The sequence below is a fragment of the Halictus rubicundus genome, unplaced genomic scaffold (assembly GCF_050948215.1).
Source record: "Halictus rubicundus isolate RS-2024b unplaced genomic scaffold, iyHalRubi1_principal scaffold0039, whole genome shotgun sequence".
In the NCBI taxonomy this organism is placed as follows: Eukaryota; Metazoa; Arthropoda; class Insecta; order Hymenoptera; family Halictidae; genus Halictus; species Halictus rubicundus.
The window spans coordinates 1218124-1238865 of NW_027488580.1; the positions used below are offsets into that span (position 1 = coordinate 1218124).

At 42.3% G+C, this 20742-nt stretch overlaps 1 protein-coding gene across 1 annotated transcript; it reads right to left on the reverse strand.

Annotated features, from left to right (window-relative positions):
* Positions 1-3562: 3562 nt before the first annotated feature.
* Positions 3563-7882, reverse strand: LOC143363359 (uncharacterized). Its single transcript, XM_076803956.1, has one exon. It carries the CDS (start codon positions 7880-7882, stop codon positions 3563-3565), a length of 4320 nt encoding a protein of 1439 aa, XP_076660071.1.
* Positions 7883-20742: the final 12860 nt, after the last annotated feature.

A 20742-nucleotide genomic window follows, 5' to 3' on the forward strand; every position in this document is an offset into this window, starting at 1 on the left:
ATCCTCTTTCCTATAATATCATCTATACTATCCTATCGTCTATCGTCTCCTATCCTCTATCCGATCCAATCCCCTATCCTATCCTCTATCATATTGTATCCTCTATCCAATAATATCATCTAATCTATTATATTCACTATCCCATCCTATCGTCTATCCTATCCTATCCTCTATCCTCTATCCTCTATCCTATCCTATCCTCTATCCTATCCTATCCTCTATCCTATCCTATCCTCTATCCTATCCTATCGTCTATCCTACCCTATCCTCCATCCTAACCTATCCTCTATCGTCTCCTATCCTCTATCCTATAATATCATCTATCCTATCCTATCCTCTATCCTATCCTATCCTCTATCCTATCCACCTCTATCCTATCCTCTATCCTATCCTATCCCATCCAATATCCTATCCTATCCTCTATCCTATCCCTATACTCTACCCTATCCTACCGTCTATAATATCGTATCCTCTATCCTATCCTATCCTCTATCCTATCCAATCCTCTATCCTATTCTCTATCCGACCCTATCGTCTATCCTATCCTATCCTCTATAATATCGTATCCTTTGTCCTATACTATCCTCTATCCGATCCAATCCCCTATCCTATCATCTATAATATCGTATCCTCTATCATATTCTATCCTCTATACAATATTAACATCTATCCTATCCTATTCACTATCCTATCGTATCCTCTTTCCTATTCTATCATCTATCCTATCCTATCCTCTATCCTATCCTATCCTCTATTATATCCTATCCTCTATCCTATCCTATCCTCTATCGTCTGCTCTATCCTATCCTATCCACTAACTATCCTATCCTCAATCCTATCCTATCCACAATCCTATCCACTCCTTTATACTATAAAATCCTCTATCGTATCCTCTATCCTATCCAATCCCCTATCCTATCCTCTATTCGATCCTATCCTCTATCCTATCCAATCCCCTATCCTATCCTCTATCCGACTATATCCTCTATACTATCCTATCCCCTCTAATATGGTATGCTCTATCTTATCGTATCCTCTATCCTATCCTATCCTCTATCCTATCAAATTCCCTATCGTATCCTCTATCGTCTCCTATGCTCTATCCTATCCAATCTCCTATCCTATCCTCTATCCTATCCTATCCGATCCTTTATGCTATCCTATCCTCTATAATATCGTATCCTCTATCATATCCTATCCTCTTTCCTATAATATCATCTATACTATCCTATCGTCTATCGTCTCCTATCCTCTATCCGATCCAATCCCCTATCCTATCCTCTATCATATTGTATCCTCTATCCAATAATATCATCTAATCTATTATATTCACTATCCCATCCTATCGTCTATCCTATCCTATCCTCTATCCTCTATCCTCTATCCTCTATCCTATCCTATCCTCTATCCTATCCTATCCTATCCTATCCTCTATCCTATCCTATCCTTTATCCTATCCTATCCTAACCTCTATCCTATCCTATCCTCTATCCTATCCTATCCTCTATCCTATCCTATCCTCTATCCTATCCTATCCTCTATCCTATCCTATCCTCTATCCTATCCTATCCTCTATCCTATCCTATCCTCTATCCTATCCTATCCTCTATCCTATTCTATCCTACCCTCAATCCTATCCTATCCTCTATCGTCTCCTGTCCTCTATCCTATCCAATCCCCGATCCTATCCTCTATCCTACCCTTTCCGCTATGCTATCCTATTCTCTACAATATCGTATCCTCTGTCCTATCCTTCCTCTATCCTACAATATCATCTATCCTATCCTACAATATCATCTATCCTATCCTATCATATCCTCTATCCTATCCTATCCTCTATCCTATCCTATCCTCTATCCTATCCTATCCTCTATCCTATCCTATCCTCTATCCTATCCTATCCTATCCTCTATCCTATCCTATCCTCTATCCTATCCTATCCTCTATCCTATCCTATCCTCTATCCTATCCTATCCTCTATCCTATCCTATCCTCTATCCTATCCTATCCTCTATCCTATCCTATCCTCTATCCTATCCTATCCTATCCTATCGTCTATCCTATCCTATCCTCTATCCTATCCTATCCTCTATCCTATCCTATCCTCTATACTATCCAATTCCCTATCCTATCCTCTATCGTCTCCTATCCTCTATCCTATCCAATCCCCTATCCTATCCTCTATCCTATCCTATCCGATCCTCTATGCTATCCTATCCTCTATAATATCGTATCCTCTATCATATCCTATCCTCTTTCCTATAATATCATCTATACTACCCTATCGTCTATCGTCTCCTATCCTCTATCCGATCCAATCCCCTATCCTATCCTCTATGATATTGTATCCTCTATCCAATAATATCATCTAATCTATTATATTCACTATCCCATCCTTTCGTCTATCCTATCCTATCCTCTATCCTCTATCCTATCCTATCCTCTATCCTATCCTATCCTCTATCCTATCCTATCCTCTACCCTATCCTATCCTCTATCCTATCCTATCCTCTATCCTATCCTATCCTATCCTCTATCCTATCCTATCCTCTATCCTATCTGTTTTTTCAATCATTTAAAAGACAGGATTCATAGAAGTTCAGATTAAACAATGTTCGAACTTATACTAGAATGAAATACACAATTTCCCGGTTGAACAAATTCTTGCTTCGGCATAAAAACCTCGACGGATTACGAGGAAAAGCCAAAGCAAGATGCAATAAATTTATTCTATTAAGCAACTACAAGAATTTCGCCGTACGAAAGCCCAGTATCAAATAGTGTTTAAATATAGATAACGAGGTTAGAAAATCGGCGTTTCAAGCAATTTACATGCTAAAGGACATTTTAGTCTAAAACTAAGAGAGCTCTCTTACCGTTAATACTCAAGTCTCTGCGCGTAGTGATCCACAGCAGAGTTCCACTGGAACTCTGCACAATTGCCGGCTGGCCCATAGGGCACTCCTCTGCCGGCAGCACTACGGCTAGCCTTGCAATCCGTCCCAGCTTCGGGATTCACTGGAAAGGAGCTTCAAAGCTGCCAATGCCCTTGGATCTGTGAGCCGGCCTGGGAGGATTCAAGTATTGCCGAACCGAGTGCGAAACCAAATCTCCTATTACCCGGGATCACTCGCGTGAGCATTCAAACCAAAAAAAAGCAACTCAATTTTCAATTACGAACTATCGCATGAAGGACCCGAGTCGACTCTCTCCTTCTGACAAGTAAATTCAACCTTTTTTCTCAACACACTCTTTCTTTGTTTGCGACCGTTTCCACAACAACGCCTGCTTGTCAATCGCGACCACCGTGAATCGCTCGCTAGACTCGCATATATATCTACATGACGCGATTATCGTCTTCCTTCGCGATGATACGATCGTCATTACAAAATCGCCGCGAACACTCCGCCCGCCTTCGTCATCAGACGAACTACACACCATAATTTGAGAACATCGATCAACTCGGTTTGTTTCAACGAACTACAGTTTTATTCTACATGGTATATAATTTTAATACAATAATCAAATTAAAATGACGTGCGCAATACAAATTATAACTAGCTCAACTGTCTTTGTCCCCACAAGTCGATTCGTTCGACTTTTCGGAATTGTGTTGAATAAAAAGAGGACACAGGCGTGCGATATGTCGTCGCAAATTTGACGTAGCCGTTTTAACGGTGACGACTCTAACTAACCCGTCTGAACCGGGACGAACCTCTATCACACGTCCCAAAGGCCATTTCGAAGGCGGATAACGATCATCGCGTAATAAAACTAATTGTCCAATTGCAAAATTCTTAGTTTGACCTCGCCATTTTGAACGCTCTTGCAAATGTTGTATATATTCTGATGACCACCGCTTCCAAAAATCATTTCGAATGGCTTGAAGCAGATGAAAACGTTCTAAACAGTTTTCCGGTACATTGGAATAATCTTTATCAGGAATTAAACCAGGAATTTCGCCGATCAAAAAATGTGCAGGTGTCAAAACCCGTAAATCGTCAATATCAGAATTTAAAGGACATATTGGACGTGAGTTTAGACACAATTCTATTTCGGCGAGCACTGTAGAAAACTCTTCGAAAGTTAATATTCTATCACCGAGGACACGCTTGAGATGATACTTCACAGATCTTACTCCAGCCTCCCACAAACCTCCGTAATGAGGAGAATTCGCTGGAATAAATGTCCAAGATGTTCCATCATTCGCAAGAGACGCAGCAACGCTTTTATAAAATTCAGAACCTGATTTAAACATACTTCGCAACTCTTTATCAGCAGCTTGAAAAGTAGTTGCATTGTCAGAAAAAAGATTCGTACAAATTCCGCGTCTACTCGCAAAACGTTTATAAGCGGCGAGAAAAATCTTAGTTGTAAGATCGCTAACCGCTTCAAGATGTATCGCTCGCGACGCAAAACAGATAAAGAGCACTATATATCCCTTATAAGATTTGTGCCCTCGACCCTTAGAGCTTTTAATTTGAAAGGGACCGGCATAATCTAGACCTGACGTCGAAAATGGTCGAGCCGGAGTCACTCGTGAGACAGGCAAATTACCCATCATCTGATGAGCTAGACGTGGTTTGTTGCGTTGACAAACTATACAGTTCCTGATCGCAGTCTTAACTAAACGATTTCGACCCAAAATCCACGCATATTGCATCACAATATTAGAAGTAAGTGTTGGTCCCCCGTGAAAACATTTCCGATGCGCGTACCGTACTAATAAGCGACTAAGTGTCGAATCTCGCGGCAAAATCAGCGGATGTTTCTTTTCGTGAGGTAAACTTGAATTTCCAAGACGACCTCCTACCCGTAATAAACGATCCGTCTCATCATACATCGGATTTAAACTACATAAACCGTTGCGTTTAGGTAACGGCTTCCCATGTGATAAGAGTTCAATTTCTGATGCAAATGCGTGATTTTGAGCTAATCTAAACACAACATTTCGGGCCTCGTTCAATTCTATGGCTGTGAGATAAACAGGCAATGGAGTTAAACTACTTTTGCGTCTCTTAAGAACATTGAATGGACGTAAACAATATGCTACAACACGAATTAACAGAGAAAAGGAGGAAAATCTACAGAAAAGTTCTGGTTCGCTCACAATTTGATCAACATGTAATACTTGAGGAGACGATGCCATCTTGGGCCAATGCTCGTCAGTCTTCACTAACCAATCAGGCCCGTTCCACCATAAATTACAATTGATCAAATCAGAGGGTTTACAACCTCGTGTCGCCAAATCTGCCGGATTCTCACGAGTCGGTACATGTGCCCAAATAACATTAGGTAATTCAGTCTGGATATAGGATACCCGATTCGCAACAAAGGTCTTCCAGCTACACGGATGTTTTCGAAGCCAAGTCAAAACAATTTGACTATCGGTCCACGCAAACATTGGGAAACCTTGCAAAAATTCCAAACCTTTTACATAACGCAAAAGTTTTACGAGCAACACTGCCCCGCACAACTCAAGATTCGGTATGCTCACAGTTTTGACAGGTGATACCTTGCATTTTGCAGTTAACAAAGAAACATGTACGCGATTGTTATCGTCAATCATTCGAATATAGACAACTGCAGCGAAAGCCCGCGATGAAGCGTCAGAAAATCCGTGAATCTGTGCATGTGAATTTAAAGATGCACCTAACCATCGGTTAATGGTTAACTTCGATAGCTCAGAAAGCGAACTGCAATACTGGAGCCATCGTTCTCGAAGGTCTATAGGTAACGTCTCGTCCCAATCGCATTTTACAATCCAAAGATCTTGCATTAAAATTTTAGCTGTAACCGTTATCGGCGCGAGCCACCCCAAAGGATCAAATAAACGCGCGATGTTTGATAAAACAGTTCGTTTCGTCATTGCTTTAACCAGCTCTTCGAAATTTACAGCGACAAAACTGAATTCATCAGACGTTGGATTCCAACGAATACCTAGAGCTTTCACTAATTCGTCATCTGCGATGCTTTTTTGGTCAATGTTCTCATATTGCGAAGATTTCGTAGGCAACAAATCATTATGATTCGCGGCCCACTTGTCGAGTTCAATTCCTGCTGTACGTAACATATCGACTAGTTCTTGACGCGTTTTCAACGCATCAGAGAGATCATCTGCTCCGGCAAATATATCGTCTACATACGTATTAGAATTTAGGCAAGCAGCACCGAGTGGAAATCGAGCACCCTCATCGATTGCTACTTGCTGAAGTGTGCGAATCGCAAGGTAAGGAGCACATGCTGTGCCATAAGTCACTGTTGTGAGACGATAATCAACAGGGGGATCCGAATGACTAGGAGACCATACGATTCGTTGAAAATCTCTCTGTTCCGACGCAACATAAATCTGACGAAACATCTTAACAACATCGGTCGTGAATACGAACTGGTATCGACGCCAATTCAATAAAATTAGACATAAATCGCGTTGAAGAGCAGGGCCTTTCATAAGGAAATCGTTTGGACAACGTCCTCCTTTATTCTTCCGAGATGCGTCAAAAACAACCCGGATCTTTGATCGCACCACCGCATGATGCGGAAAATACCACGCCTTCGAGTTGTTAATTTCATTAAACGAGACGCGTTCCATGTGACCAAGATCCTCATAAACGCTCATAAACTTCCGATAAGCGATTGCTAAGTCAGGATCACGATCAAAACGTCGATGAATTGAAGCTAAACATTTCAAAGCCATAAATCGAGTCTCGACTCCGACTTCTGGAGGATCTGAATTGAAAGGCAGACGTACAACATAACGTCCATTGGTATCTCGAAAGTGTGTATCCCTAAACAATCTTTCGCAAGCATCATCTTTAGAATCAAGAGTCGCAATTATTGGTGGTAACTCTTCGAGGATCCAAAAACGTTGTAACGATATATCTAAGTCGTCTTCCCAAACACTGTGATACGCCTGAAGATGCTCAGAAGTTTCCGCCCGCCGTGAAATATCCGCGGACACTGTACCGGAAATTATCCAGCCTAACGCTGTATCTTGGGCAACTAAAGATGAATCAGAAAATCTTTTCAACCCTGACTTCAATAGCTGTCCGTAAACATCTGCGCCTAAAATAATATCTACAGAATCAGGAACATAGAACAATGGATCTGCCAAAGATAAATCAGCAAACATTCCAATATCAACTGGCATTTTCAAATTCGATAACGCACGCACAATACGCTGAGATTCGTCCGCAAGCAAACGCATTTCACCCGCAGACTCCCTTTTCATATGAGAAAGATTCATTAACGCTCGCAAATGACTGTAAACTATTAATCTAGGATTATGAAAACGCGCCTTCAAAGCCCGCCAAGTCGTCGCATAATTCGCGTTGGTAGTGGTAACATCCTTCACAAGATCCGCGGCAGAATCTTTCAAACAACTTTTAAGATATTGCAATTTCGTGGCGTCAGATAAACGCGGCGCATTATGAACTAGGGTAGTAAACAGATCGCAAAAATTCTCCCAATCCTCGTAACGACCCGCAAATGTCGGTAAATCTAATTTTGGTAACTTCGCGGGGCGTGTATCATCATTGATTACAGAAGCGGTATTTGAAGTTCCGGTATTACTTGAACTGCTGTCTAATTCTGACCTTGTGGTGAGAAGAAAATCAAGCGCGTCCTCGTATGTTGCTTGTAGACGAGCAAACACATTTTCCGTGATGTAGACATCGTTCAGGGCATCCTCTCGGACGACAATTTCTTCATGTGTGGCACGCGCCTTGCTCCAAATCTCAGTCAGTGAATTGACTCGTGATGAAATAATGTTTGAATTCAAACTATCGCGAGATCTCTCTCGCAATCGACTACTGGTCAATTCAATTTCCGCTGAGCGAGAATTCTGTAGCGCAATGAGCTTTCGTAACGACGTAGGAGCCATTGCAAAAGAAAACTTTGTTGTCAAATGCAACCAAAACTCTTATCTTCTCTTAACACGACTAAGCAAAAAATAAACTCGACCAAAAGAAATTCGTATCGTCAATGATATTTGAACAAAACACGAAAACTGAAAACAAATCGCCGATCGAAAAAAAAGAAATGTCACTTGAATATGCATCGCAACGTGAACATTGAATCATCGAAATGAAGACAGCCAACTAATATCGTATATAATTAACGACTCTTGCAATGACTCCTCAAACACACTCGACTTCACAATCGATTGAAAGTATCCAGTGAATATAACCATGCAATCCCGATAAACTCGAACATTGTTCCTCACCCGGAGCACCAAAATGTTTTTTCAATCATTTAAAAGACAGGATTCATAGAAGCTCAGATTAAACAATGTTCGAACTTATACTAGAATGAAATACACAATTTCCCGGTTGAACAAATTCTTGCTTCGGCATAAAAACCTCGACGGATTACGAGGAAAAGCCAAAGCAAGATGCAATAAATTTATTCTATTAAGCAACTACAAGAATTTCGCCGTACGAAAGCCCAGTATCAAATAGTGTTTAAATATAGATAACGAGGTTAGAAAATCGGCGTTTCAAGCAATTTACATGCTAAAGGACATTTTAGTCTAAAACTAAGAGAGCTCTCTTACCGTTAATACTCAAGTCTCTGCGCGTAGTGATCCACAGCAGAGTTCCACTGGAACTCTGCACAATTGCCGGCTGGCCCATAGGGCACTCCTCTGCCGGCAGCACTACGGCTAGCCTTGCAATCCGTCCCAGCTTCGGGATTCACTGGAAAGGAGCTTCAAAGCTGCCAATGCCCTTGGATCTGTGAGCCGGCCTGGGAGGATTCAAGTATTGCCGAACCGAGTGCGAAACCAAATCTCCTATTACCCGGGATCACTCGCGTGAGCATTCAAACCAAAAAAAAGCAACTCAATTTTCAATTACGAACTATCGCATGAAGGACCCGAGTCGACTCTCTCCTTCTGACAAGTAAATTCAACCTTTTTTCTCAACACACTCTTTCTTTGTTTGCGACCGTTTCCACAACAACGCCTGCTTGTCAATCGCGACCACCGTGAATCGCTCGCTAGACTCGCATATATATCTACATGACGCGATTATCGTCTTCCTTCGCGATGATACGATCGTCATTACAAAATCGCCGCGAACACTATCCTATCCTCTATCCTATCCTATCCTCTATCCTATCCTATCCTCTATCCTATCCTATCCTCTATCCTATCCTATCCTCTATCCTATCCTATCCTCTATCCTATCCTATCCTCTATCCTATCCTATCCTCTATCCTATCCTATCCTCTATCCTATCCTATCCTCTATCCTATCCTATCCTCTATCCTATCCTATCCTCTATCCTATCCTATCCTCTATCCTATCCTATCCTCTATACTATCCAATTCCCTATCCTATCCTCTATCGTCTCCTATCCTCTATCCTATCCAATCCCCTATCCTATCCTCTATCCTATCCTATCCGATCCTCTATGCTATCCTATCCTCTATAATATCGTATCCTCTATCATATCCTATCCTCTTTCCTATAATATCATCTATACTACCCTATCGTCTATCGTCTCCTATCCTCTATCCGATCCAATCCCCTATCCTACCCTCTATCCTATCCTATCCTCTATCCTATCCTATCCTCTATCATGTCCTATCCTCTATCCTATCCTATCCTATCCTATCCTCTATCGTATCCTATCCTCTATCCTATCCAATCCTATATCCTATCCTATCCGCTATACTATCCTACCCTCTATCCTCTAATACCCCCTATCCTATCCAATCCTCTATCCTATCCTCAATCCTATCCTCTATCCTCTATCCTATCCTCTATCCCATCCTATCCTCTATCCTATCCTATCCTCTACCCTATAATATCCTCTATCCTATACAATCCTCTATCCTATCCTCTATCCTATCCTCTATGCTATCCTGTCCTCTATCGTATCCTATCCTCTATCCTATCCAATCCTCTATCCTATCCTATCCTCTATCCTATCCTATCCTCTATCCTATCCTATCCTCTATCCTATCCTATCCCCTATCCTATCCTATCCTCTATCCTATCCTATCCTCTATCCTATCCTATCCTCTATTCTATCCTATCCTCTATCCTATCCTATCCTCTATCCTATCCTATCCTCTATCCTATCCTATCCTCTATCCTATCCTATTATCTATCCTATCCTATCCTCTATCCTATCCTATCCTCTATCCTATCCTATCCTCTATCGTATCCAATCCCCTATCCTATCCTATCCTCTATCCTATACAATCCTCTATCCGATCCAATCCTCTATCCTATCCTATCCTATCCTCTATCGTATCCTATCCTCTATCCTATCCAATCCTATATCCTATCCTATCCGCTATACTATCCTACCCTCTATCCTCTAATACCCCCTATCCTATCCAATCCTCTATCCTATCCTCAATCCTATCCTCTATCCTCTATCCTATCCTCTATCCCATCCTATCCTCTATCCTATCCTATCCTCTATCCTATAATATCCTCTATCCTATACAATCCTCTATCCGATCCAATCCTCTATCCTATCCTCTATCCTATCCTCTATGCTATCCAATCCTATATCCTATCCTATCCGCTATCCTATCCAATCCTCTATCCTATCCTCTATCCTATCCTCTATCCTATCCTCTATCCTATCCTCTATCCTCTATCCTATCCTCTATCCCATCCTATCCTCTATCCTAACCTATCCTCTATCCTATCCTATCCTCTATACTATCCTATCCTCTGACCTATCCTATCCTCTATCCTATCCTATCCTCTATCGTCTCCAGTCCTCTATCCTATCCAATCACCTATCCTAACCTCTATCGCCTCCTATCCTCTATCCTATCCAATCCCCTACCCTATTCTCAGTCCTATCCTATCCTATTCTCTATACTATCCTATCCTCTATCCTATCCTATCCTCTATCGTATCCAATCCCCTATCCTATCCTATCCTCTATCCTATACAATCCTCTATCCGATCCAATCCTCTATCCTATCCTATCCTATCCTCTATCGTATCCTATCCTCTATCCTATCCAATCCTATATCCTATCCTATCCGCTATACTATCCTACCCTCTATCCTCTAATACCCCCTATCCTATCCAATCCTCTATCCTATCCTCAATCCTATCCTCTATCCTCTATCCTATCCTCTATCCCATCCTATCCTCTATCCTATCCTATCCTCTATCCTATAATATCCTCTATCCTATACAATCCTCTATCCGATCCAATCCTCTATCCTATCCTCTATCCTATCCTCTATGCTATCCAATCCTATATCCTATCCTATCCGCTATCCTATCCAATCCTCTATCCTATCCTCTATCCTATCCTCTATCCTATCCTCTATCCTATCCTCTATCCTATCCTCTATCCTCTATCCTATCCTCTATCCCATCCTATCCTCTATCCTAACCTATCCTCTATCCTATCCTATCCTCTGTCCTATCCTATCCTCTATCCTATCCTATCCTCTATCCTATAATATCCTCTATCCTATCCTACCCTCTATCCTATAATACCCCCTATCCTATCCAATCCTCTATCCTCTATCCTATCCTCTATCCTCTATCCTATCCTCTATCCCATCCTATCCTCTATCGTATCCTATCCTCTATCCTATCCTATCCTCTATCCTATCCTCTATCCTATCCTCTATCCTATCCTCTATCCTATCCTCTATCCTATCCTCTATCCTATCCTCTATCCTATCCTCTATCCTATCCTCTATCCTATCCTATCCTCTATCCTATCCTATCCTCTGTCCTATCCTATCCTCTATCCTATCCAATCACCTATCGTCTCCTATCCTCTATCGTATCCTATCCTCTATCCTATCCAATCCTATATCCTATCCTATCCGCTATCCTATCCTACCCTCTATCCTCTAATACCCCCTATCCTATCCAATCCTCTATCCTATCCTCAATCCTATCCTCTATCCTCTATCCTGTCCTCTATCCCATCCTATCCTCTATCCTATCCTACCCTCTATCCTATAATACCCCCTATCCTATCCTATCCTCTATCGTATCCTATCCTCTGTCCTATCCAATCCTATATCCTATCCTATCCGCTATACTATCCTACCCTCTATCCTCTAATACCCCCATTCTTATCCAATCCTCTATCCTATCCTCAATCCTATCCTCGATCCTCTATCCTATCCTCTATCCCATCGTATCCTCTATCCTATCCTATCCTCTATCCTATAATATGCTCTATCCTATACAATCCTCTATCCGATCCAATCCTCTATCCTATCCTCTATCCTATCCTCTATGCTATCCTGTCCTCTATCGTATCCTATCCTCTATCCTATCCAATCCTATATCCTATCCTATCCGCTATCCTATCCTACCCTCTATCCTATAATACCCCCAATCCTATCCTATCCACTATCCTATCCTATCCTCTGTCCTATCCTATCCTCTATCCTATCCTATCCTCTATCCTATAATATCCTCTATCCTATCCTACCCTCTATCCTATAATACCCCCTATCCTATCCAATCCTCTATCCTCTATCCTATCCTCTATCCCATCCTATCCTCTATCGTATCCTATCCTCTATCCTATCCTATCCTCTATCCTATCCTCTATCCTATCCTCTATCCTATCCTCTATCCTATCCTCTATCCTATCCTCTATCCTATCCTCTATCCTATCCTCTATCCTATCCTCTATCCTATCCTCTATCCTATCCTCTATCCTATCCTATCCTCTATCCTATCCTATCCTCTGTCCTATCCTATCCTCTATCCTATCCAATCACCTATCGTCTCCTATCCTCTATCGTATCCTATCCTCTATCCTATCCAATCCTATATCCTATCCTATCCGCTATCCTATCCTACCCTCTATCCTCTAATACCCCCTATCCTATCCAATCCTCTATCCTATCCTCAATCCTATCCTCTATCCTCTATCCTATCCTCTATCCCACCCTATCCTCTATCCTATCCTATCCTATCCTCTATCGTGTCCTATCCTCTATCCTATCCAATCCTCTATCCTATTCTACACTCTATCCTATCCTATCCTTCATCCTATCCTATCCTATCCTTCATCCTATCCTATCCTATCCTCTATCATATCCTATCCTCTATCCTATCATATCCTCTTTCCTATACAATCCTCTATCCGATCCAATCCTCTATCCTATCCTCTATCCTATCCCCTCCTCTATCCTATCCTATCCTCTTTCGTCTCCTGTCCTATATCCTATCCAATCACCTATCCTATCCTCTATCGTCTCCTATCCTCTATCCTATCCAATCCCCTCCTATCCTATCCTCTATCCTATCCTATCCTCTATCGTATCCTATCCTCTATCCTATCCAATCCTATATCCTATCCTATCCGCTATCCTATCCTACCCTCCATCCTATAATACCCCCTATCCTATCCAATCCTCTATCCTATCCTATCCTATCCTCTATCGTATCCTATCCTCTGTCCTATCCAATCCTATATCCTATCCTATCCGCTATACTATCCTACCCTCTATCCTCTAATACCCCCTATCCTATCCAATCCTCTATCCTATCCTCAATCCTATCCTCTATCCTCTATCCTGTCCTCTATCCCATCCTATCCTCTATCCTATCCTACCCTCTATCCTATAATACCCCCTATCCTATCCTATCCTCTATCCTATCCTATCCTCTGTCCTATCCTATCCGCTATACTATCCTACCCTCTATCCTATCCTATCCTCTATCCTATCCTATCCTCTATCATGTCCTATCCTCTATCCTATCCTATCCTATCCTCCATCGTATCCTATCCTCTATCCTATCCAATCCTATATCCTATCCTATCCGCTATACTATCCTACCCTCTATCCTCTAATACCCCCTATCCTATCCAATCCTCTATCCTATCCTCAATCCTATCCTCTATCCTCTATCCTATCCTCTATCCCATCCTATCCTCTATCCTATCCTATCCTCTACCCTATAATATCCTCTATCCTATACAATCCTCTATCCTATCCTCTATCCTATCCTCTATGCTATCCTGTCCTCTATCGTATCCTATCCTCTATCCTATCCAATCCTCTATCCTATCCTATCCTCTATCCTATCCTATCCTCTATCCTATCCTATCCTCTATCCTATCCTATCCTCTATCCTATCCTATCCTCTATCGTATCCTATCCTCTATCGTATCCTATCCTCTATCCTATCCAATCCTATATCCTATCCTATCCGCTATACTATCCTACCCTCTATCCTCTAATACCCCCTATCCTATCCAATCCTCTATCCTATCCTCAATCCTATCCTCTATCCTCTATCCTATCCTCTATCCCATCCTATCCTCTATCCTATCCTATCCTCTATCCTATAATATCCTCTATCCTATACAATCCTCTATCCGATCCAATCCTCTATCCTATCCTCTATCCTATCCTCTATGCTATCCAATCCTATATCCTATCCTATCCGCTATCCTATCCAATCCTGTATCCTATCCTCTATCCTATCCTCTATCCTATCCTCTATCCTATCCTCTATCCTCTATCCTATCCTCTATCCCATCCTATCCTCTATCCTAACCTATCCTCTATCCTATCCTATCCTCTATACTATCCTATCCTCTGACCTATCCTATCCTCTATCCTATCCTATCCTCTATCGTCTCCAGTCCTCTATCCTATCCAATCACCTATCCTATCCTCTATCGCCTCCTATCCTCTATCCTATCCAATCCCCTACCCTATTCTCAGTCCTATCCTATCCTATTCTCTATACTATCCTATCCTCTATCCTATCCTATCCTCTATCGTATCCAATCCCCTATCCTATCCTATCCTCTATCCTATACAATCCTCTATCCGATCCAATCCTCTATCCTATCCTATCCTATCCTCTATCGTATCCTATCCTCTATCCTATCCAATCCTATATCCTATCCTATCCGCTATACTATCCTACCCTCTATCCTCTAATACCCCCTATCCTATCCAATCCTCTATCCTATCCTCAATCCTATCCTCTATCCTCTATCCTATCCTCTATCCCATCCTATCCTCTATCCTATCCTATCCTCTATCCTATAATATCCTCTATCCTATACAATCCTCTATCCGATCCAATCCTCTATCCTATCCTCTATCCTATCCTCTATGCTATCCAATCCTATATCCTATCCTATCCGCTATCCTATCCAATCCTCTATCCTATCCTCTATCCTATCCTCTATCCTATCCTCTATCCTATCCTCTATCCTATCCTCTATCCTCTATCCTATCCTCTATCCCATCCTATCCTCTATCCTAACCTATCCTCTATCCTATCCTATCCTCTATACTATCCTATCCTCTGACCTATCCTATCCTCTATCCTATCCTATCCTCTATCGTCTCCAGTCCTCTATCCTATCCAATCACCTATCCTATCCTCTATCGCCTCCTATCCTCTATCCTATCCAATCCCCTACCCTATTCTCAGTCCTATCCTATCCTATTCTCTATACTATCCTATCCTCTGTCCTATCCTATCCTCAATCCTATCCTGTCCTCTATCCTATGTTATGCTCAACCCTATCCTATCCTCAATCATATCCTATACTCCATCCTATCCTATCCTGTATCATATCCTATCCTCTATCCTATAATATCCTCTATCCTATACAATCCTCTATCCGATCCAATCCTCTATCCTATCCTATCCTATCCTCTATCGTATCCTATCCTCTATCCTATCCTATCCTCTATCCTATCCGATCCTCTATCCTATCCTATCCTCTATCCTATCCTATCCTCTATCCTATCCTATCCTCTATCGTATCCTGTAACCGTTTTGTTCTTCTTCTTTGTTTTACTGCCGTGTCTTTATACGCGGTCGTCCCGACGCGTCCGAGCGATCTCGCCCGCTGTATCGAGGTCCGTCGCAACACCCGTACACGCTGCCGATCTCTCGGGAGGCGCACACGAATGCCGACTCGTGCGAGGCTACGATCGCTCAGCCAACCCTGAGAAGATCATTGGCGATCACTTTGCAGCGGGTCAGAATGATCTCCGGTGATGGAGGAGCGACCTTGACCGCATCCAAACCTTGTCGTCGCGACTCCGCCGGACGAGTGGGGTCGTCGTAACACCCGTACACCAAGCCGAGGTTTCGGGGAGTATGCACGGATGTCGACTCGTACAAGACCTTAGCTCACCCGGCCAACCCTGAGGACTGCCCCGTCGTCACTATTCAGTGGGTTCAGGTAAACTCCGGTGTTGGTGGAATGAACCAGGCAATACGGAACCCGTCCCCGACCGGCCGCGCCTCCACGCGAGGTCGTGGACGCATGCAGACCACGCGCACGCTGTCGCCTCCTCACGAGGAAAGCGCGTGAGAGAAAAACGTCTCGATGTTGAGTTTCCGATAGAGAAATGAGAGGCCTTCAGTTGCGCACAATACGATTGCGCACGTACACATTGCGCACATATCTTTTGGACACAGTACGATTGGACACAAGAAGAATTGGTCACGGTTCAATTGCGCACACGAAGAATCGGACACATCTCAATTGCGCATAAATAGAATTGGAAACATATTTATTGCCTACAGATAAAACTGGACACAAGCGAATTGCATTTACTACAGACTCTAAAAACCATTCATTTTAACACTTCAAATATTAATTAGTTTCGGTTAATTTTACAGATTCATCACAGGAAATCCTAAACATGGATTTGACACTTTACATCAAGCGCACATAATCCGAAATTAATCACGACATGGCCGCATTTCCATCACTGTCTAATATTAGTGTGCGCATTTCTATTTGTTCGCGATTCGCTTGCGTCCAGTTTTATCTGTGCGCAATAAATATGTTTCCAATTCTATTTGTGCGCAATTGAGATGTGTCCGATTTTTCGTGTGCGCAATTGAAACGTTTCCGATTCTTCTTGTGTCCAATCATACTGTGTCCAAAAGATATGTGCGCAATGTGTACGTGCGCAATCGTATTGTGCGCAACTGAGCGCCTCGCTAGAGAAATAGGGACGGTTACGACCCTAGTAAGATAAGGTTCGTGCCTCCAGGCACTGGAAGACGGAGAGGTTCAAACCAACTTTGAATCATTCGGAGACGAAGTTGGAGGTAGAAATAAGATATATTCTGGTGTTCGTTCTATGTACAATAACCGCAATATGAGGGTTGCTAGATCGATGCTGTTCGCAATTCGCGCCTAATCTATCGCGACTTCGTACAATCGTGCCATCGCGTAGGCAGTTACCCGAGCCCTGTCCTGGCTCCACGTCTGGGTCCCTTTCTTATAATTTCATCGTACGTTACTCACGTCACGCTGTCCCGGAGGTTACGCGTTCTTGTCGTGATTCTCCCGAACGAACGTGAGTCGTCGTAGCATACGAGCACTAGCTGATTACTCAGGAAAAGTGCCCGAATGACGACACGTACGAGGTGTCGGTCAAACAGCCGACCATGAGGATCGCCCCCGTCGTCACTATTCAGTGGGTTCGGAGACTATCCGGTGTCGGTGGAAAGACGTTAACCGTACTGACTCTGATTACCGTATCGCGAATTTCCCGAACAAACGTGAGTCGTCTTAGCATACGAGCACTCGCTGCTCACGCAGGAAAAGTGCCCGAATGACGACACGTACGAGGCGTCGGTCAGACAGCCGACCCTGAGGATCGCCTCCGTCGTCACCAGTCAGTGGGTTCGGAGGCGTTCCGGTATCGGTGGAAAGACTTTAACCGTACTACTCTGAACACCGCGTCGCGAATACCCGTATGGTTCTATCCTATCCTCTATCATATCCTATCCTCTGTCCTATCCTATCCTCTATCCTATCCTATACTCTATCCTATCCAATCCGCCATCCTATCCTCTATCCTATCCTATCCTCTATCCTATCCTATCCTCTATCCTATCCTATCCTCTATCCTATCCTATCCTCTATCCTATCCTATCATCTATCCTATCCTATCCTATCCTCTATCCTATCCTATCCTCTATCCGATCCAATCCCCTTTCCTATCGTCTACCCGATCCTATCCTCTATCCTATCCTATCCTCTATCCTATCCTATCCCCAATCCTATCCTATCCTCTATAAAATCGTATCCTCTATCCTATCCTATCCTCTATCCTATACTATTCTCTATCCTATCCTATCCCCTATCCTATACTATCCTCTATCGTATCCTATCCTCTATCCTATACTATCCTCTATCGTATCCTATCCTCTATCCGATCCTATCCTCTATCCTATCCTATCCTCTATCCTATCCTATCTTCTATCCTATCATATCCTCTATCCTATCCAATCCTATCCTCTACCCTATCCTATCCTCTATCCTATCCTATCCTCTACCCTATCCAATCCCCTATCCTATCCTCTATCCTATCCTATCCTCTACCCTATCCAATCCCCTATCCTATCCTCTATCTGATCCTATCCTCTATCCTATCCTATCCTCTATCCTATAATATCATCTATTCTATACTATTCTCTATCCTATCTTATCCTTTATTATATACTATCCTCTATCGTCTCCTATCTTCTATCCTATCCAATCCCCTATCCAATCCTGTATCCTATCCTATCAACTATAATATGGTATCCTCTTTCCTATCCTCTATCCTATACTATCATCTAACCTATCCTATTCTCTATCCTATCCTCTATCGTCTGTTCTATCCTATCCTATCCACTATCCTATCCTATCCTTAATCCTCTCCTACCCTCTATCCTATCCTATCCTCTATAGTATCCTATACTCTACCCTATCCTATCCTTTATCCTATCCTATCCTCTATACTACCCAATCCCCTATCCTATCCTCTATCCGATCCTATCATCTATCCTATCCAATCCACTATCCGATCCTATCCTCTATCCTATCCTATCCTCTATAATATCGTATCCTCTATCCTATCCTATCCTCTATCCTATACTATTCTCTATCCTATCCTATCCTCTATCCTATACTATCCTCTATCGTATCCTATCCTCTATCCGATCCTATGCTCTACCCTATCCTATCCTTTATCCTATCCTATCCTCTATACTACCCAATCCCCTATCCTATCCTCTATCCGATCCTATCCTCTATCCTATCCAATCCTCTATCCGATCCTATCCTCTATCCTATCCTATCCTCTATAATATCGTATCCTCTATCCTATCCTATTCTCTATCCTATCCTCTACCCTATCCTATCCTCCATCCTATCCTATCCTCAACCCTATCCTATCCTCTATCCTATCCTATCCTATCCTCTATCCTATCCTATCTTCTATCCTATCATATCCTCTATCCTATCCAATCCTCTATCCTATCTTATTCTCTATCCTATCCTCTACCCTATCCAATCCTCTATCCTATAATATAATCTATCCTATACTATTCTCTAACCTATCCTATCCTCTATCCTATAATATCCTCTATCGTATCCTATCCTCTATCCGATCCTATCCTCCATCCTATAATATCCTCTATCCTATCCTATTCTGTATCCTATACTCTACCCTATCCTATCCTCAATCCTCTCCTATCCGCTATCCAATCCTATTCTCTATCCTATCCTCTACCCTATCCTATCCTCTATCCTATCGTGTCCTCTATCCTATCCAATCCCCTATCCTATCCTCTATCCGATCCTATCCTGTATCCTATCCTATCCTCTATCCTATCCTATTCTCTATCCTATACTCTACCCTATCCTATCCTCCATCCTATCCTATCCTCAACCCTATCCAATCCTCTATCCTATCCTATCCTATCCTATCCTATCCTCTATCCTATCCTATCATCTATCCTATCCTATCCTCTATCCCATCCTATCCTCTATCCTATCCTATCCTCTATCCTATCAAATCGTCTATCTTATCCTATCCTATCCTCGATCCTATCCTATCCACTATCCTATCCTATCCTCAATCCTATCCTATCCTCTATCCTATACTATCATCTATCCTATCCTATCCTATCCTCTATCCTATACTATCATCTATCCTATCCTATCCTATCCTCTATCCTATCCAATCCCCTATCCTATCCACTATCCGATCCTATCCACTATCCTATCCTATCCTAAATCCTCTCCTATCCACTATCCTATCCTCTACCCTATCCTGTCCTCTATCCTATCCTATCCTCAATCCTCTCCTATCCTCTATCCTATCCTACCTTCTATCCTATCATATCCTCTATCCTATCCAATCCTCTATCCTATCTTATTCTCTATCCTATCCTCTACCCTATCCTGTCCTCTATCCTATAATATAATTCGATCCTATACTATTCTCTAACCTATCCTATCCTCTATCCTATACTATCCTCTATCGTATCCTATCCTCTATCCGATCCTATCCTCTATCCTATAATATCCTCTATCCTATCCTATTCTGTATCCTATACTCTACCCTATCCTATCCTCTATCCTATCGTATCCTCTATCCTATCTTATCCTCTATCCTATCCCATTCTCTATCCTATCTTCTACCCTATCCTATCCTCTATCCTATCGTGTCCTCTATCCTATCCAATCCCCTATACTATCCAATCATCTACCCTATCTTATACTCTATCCTATCCTATCCTCTACCCTATCCCATCCTCTATCCTATCCTATCCGCTATCCGATCCTATCCTCCATCCTTCCCTATCCTATCCAATCCCCTATCCTATCCTCTATCCGATCCTATCCTCTATCCTATCCTATCCTCTATCCTATCCTATACTTCTACCCTATCCTATCCTCCATCCTATAATATCATCTATCGTATCCTATTCTCTATCCTAACCTCTATCGT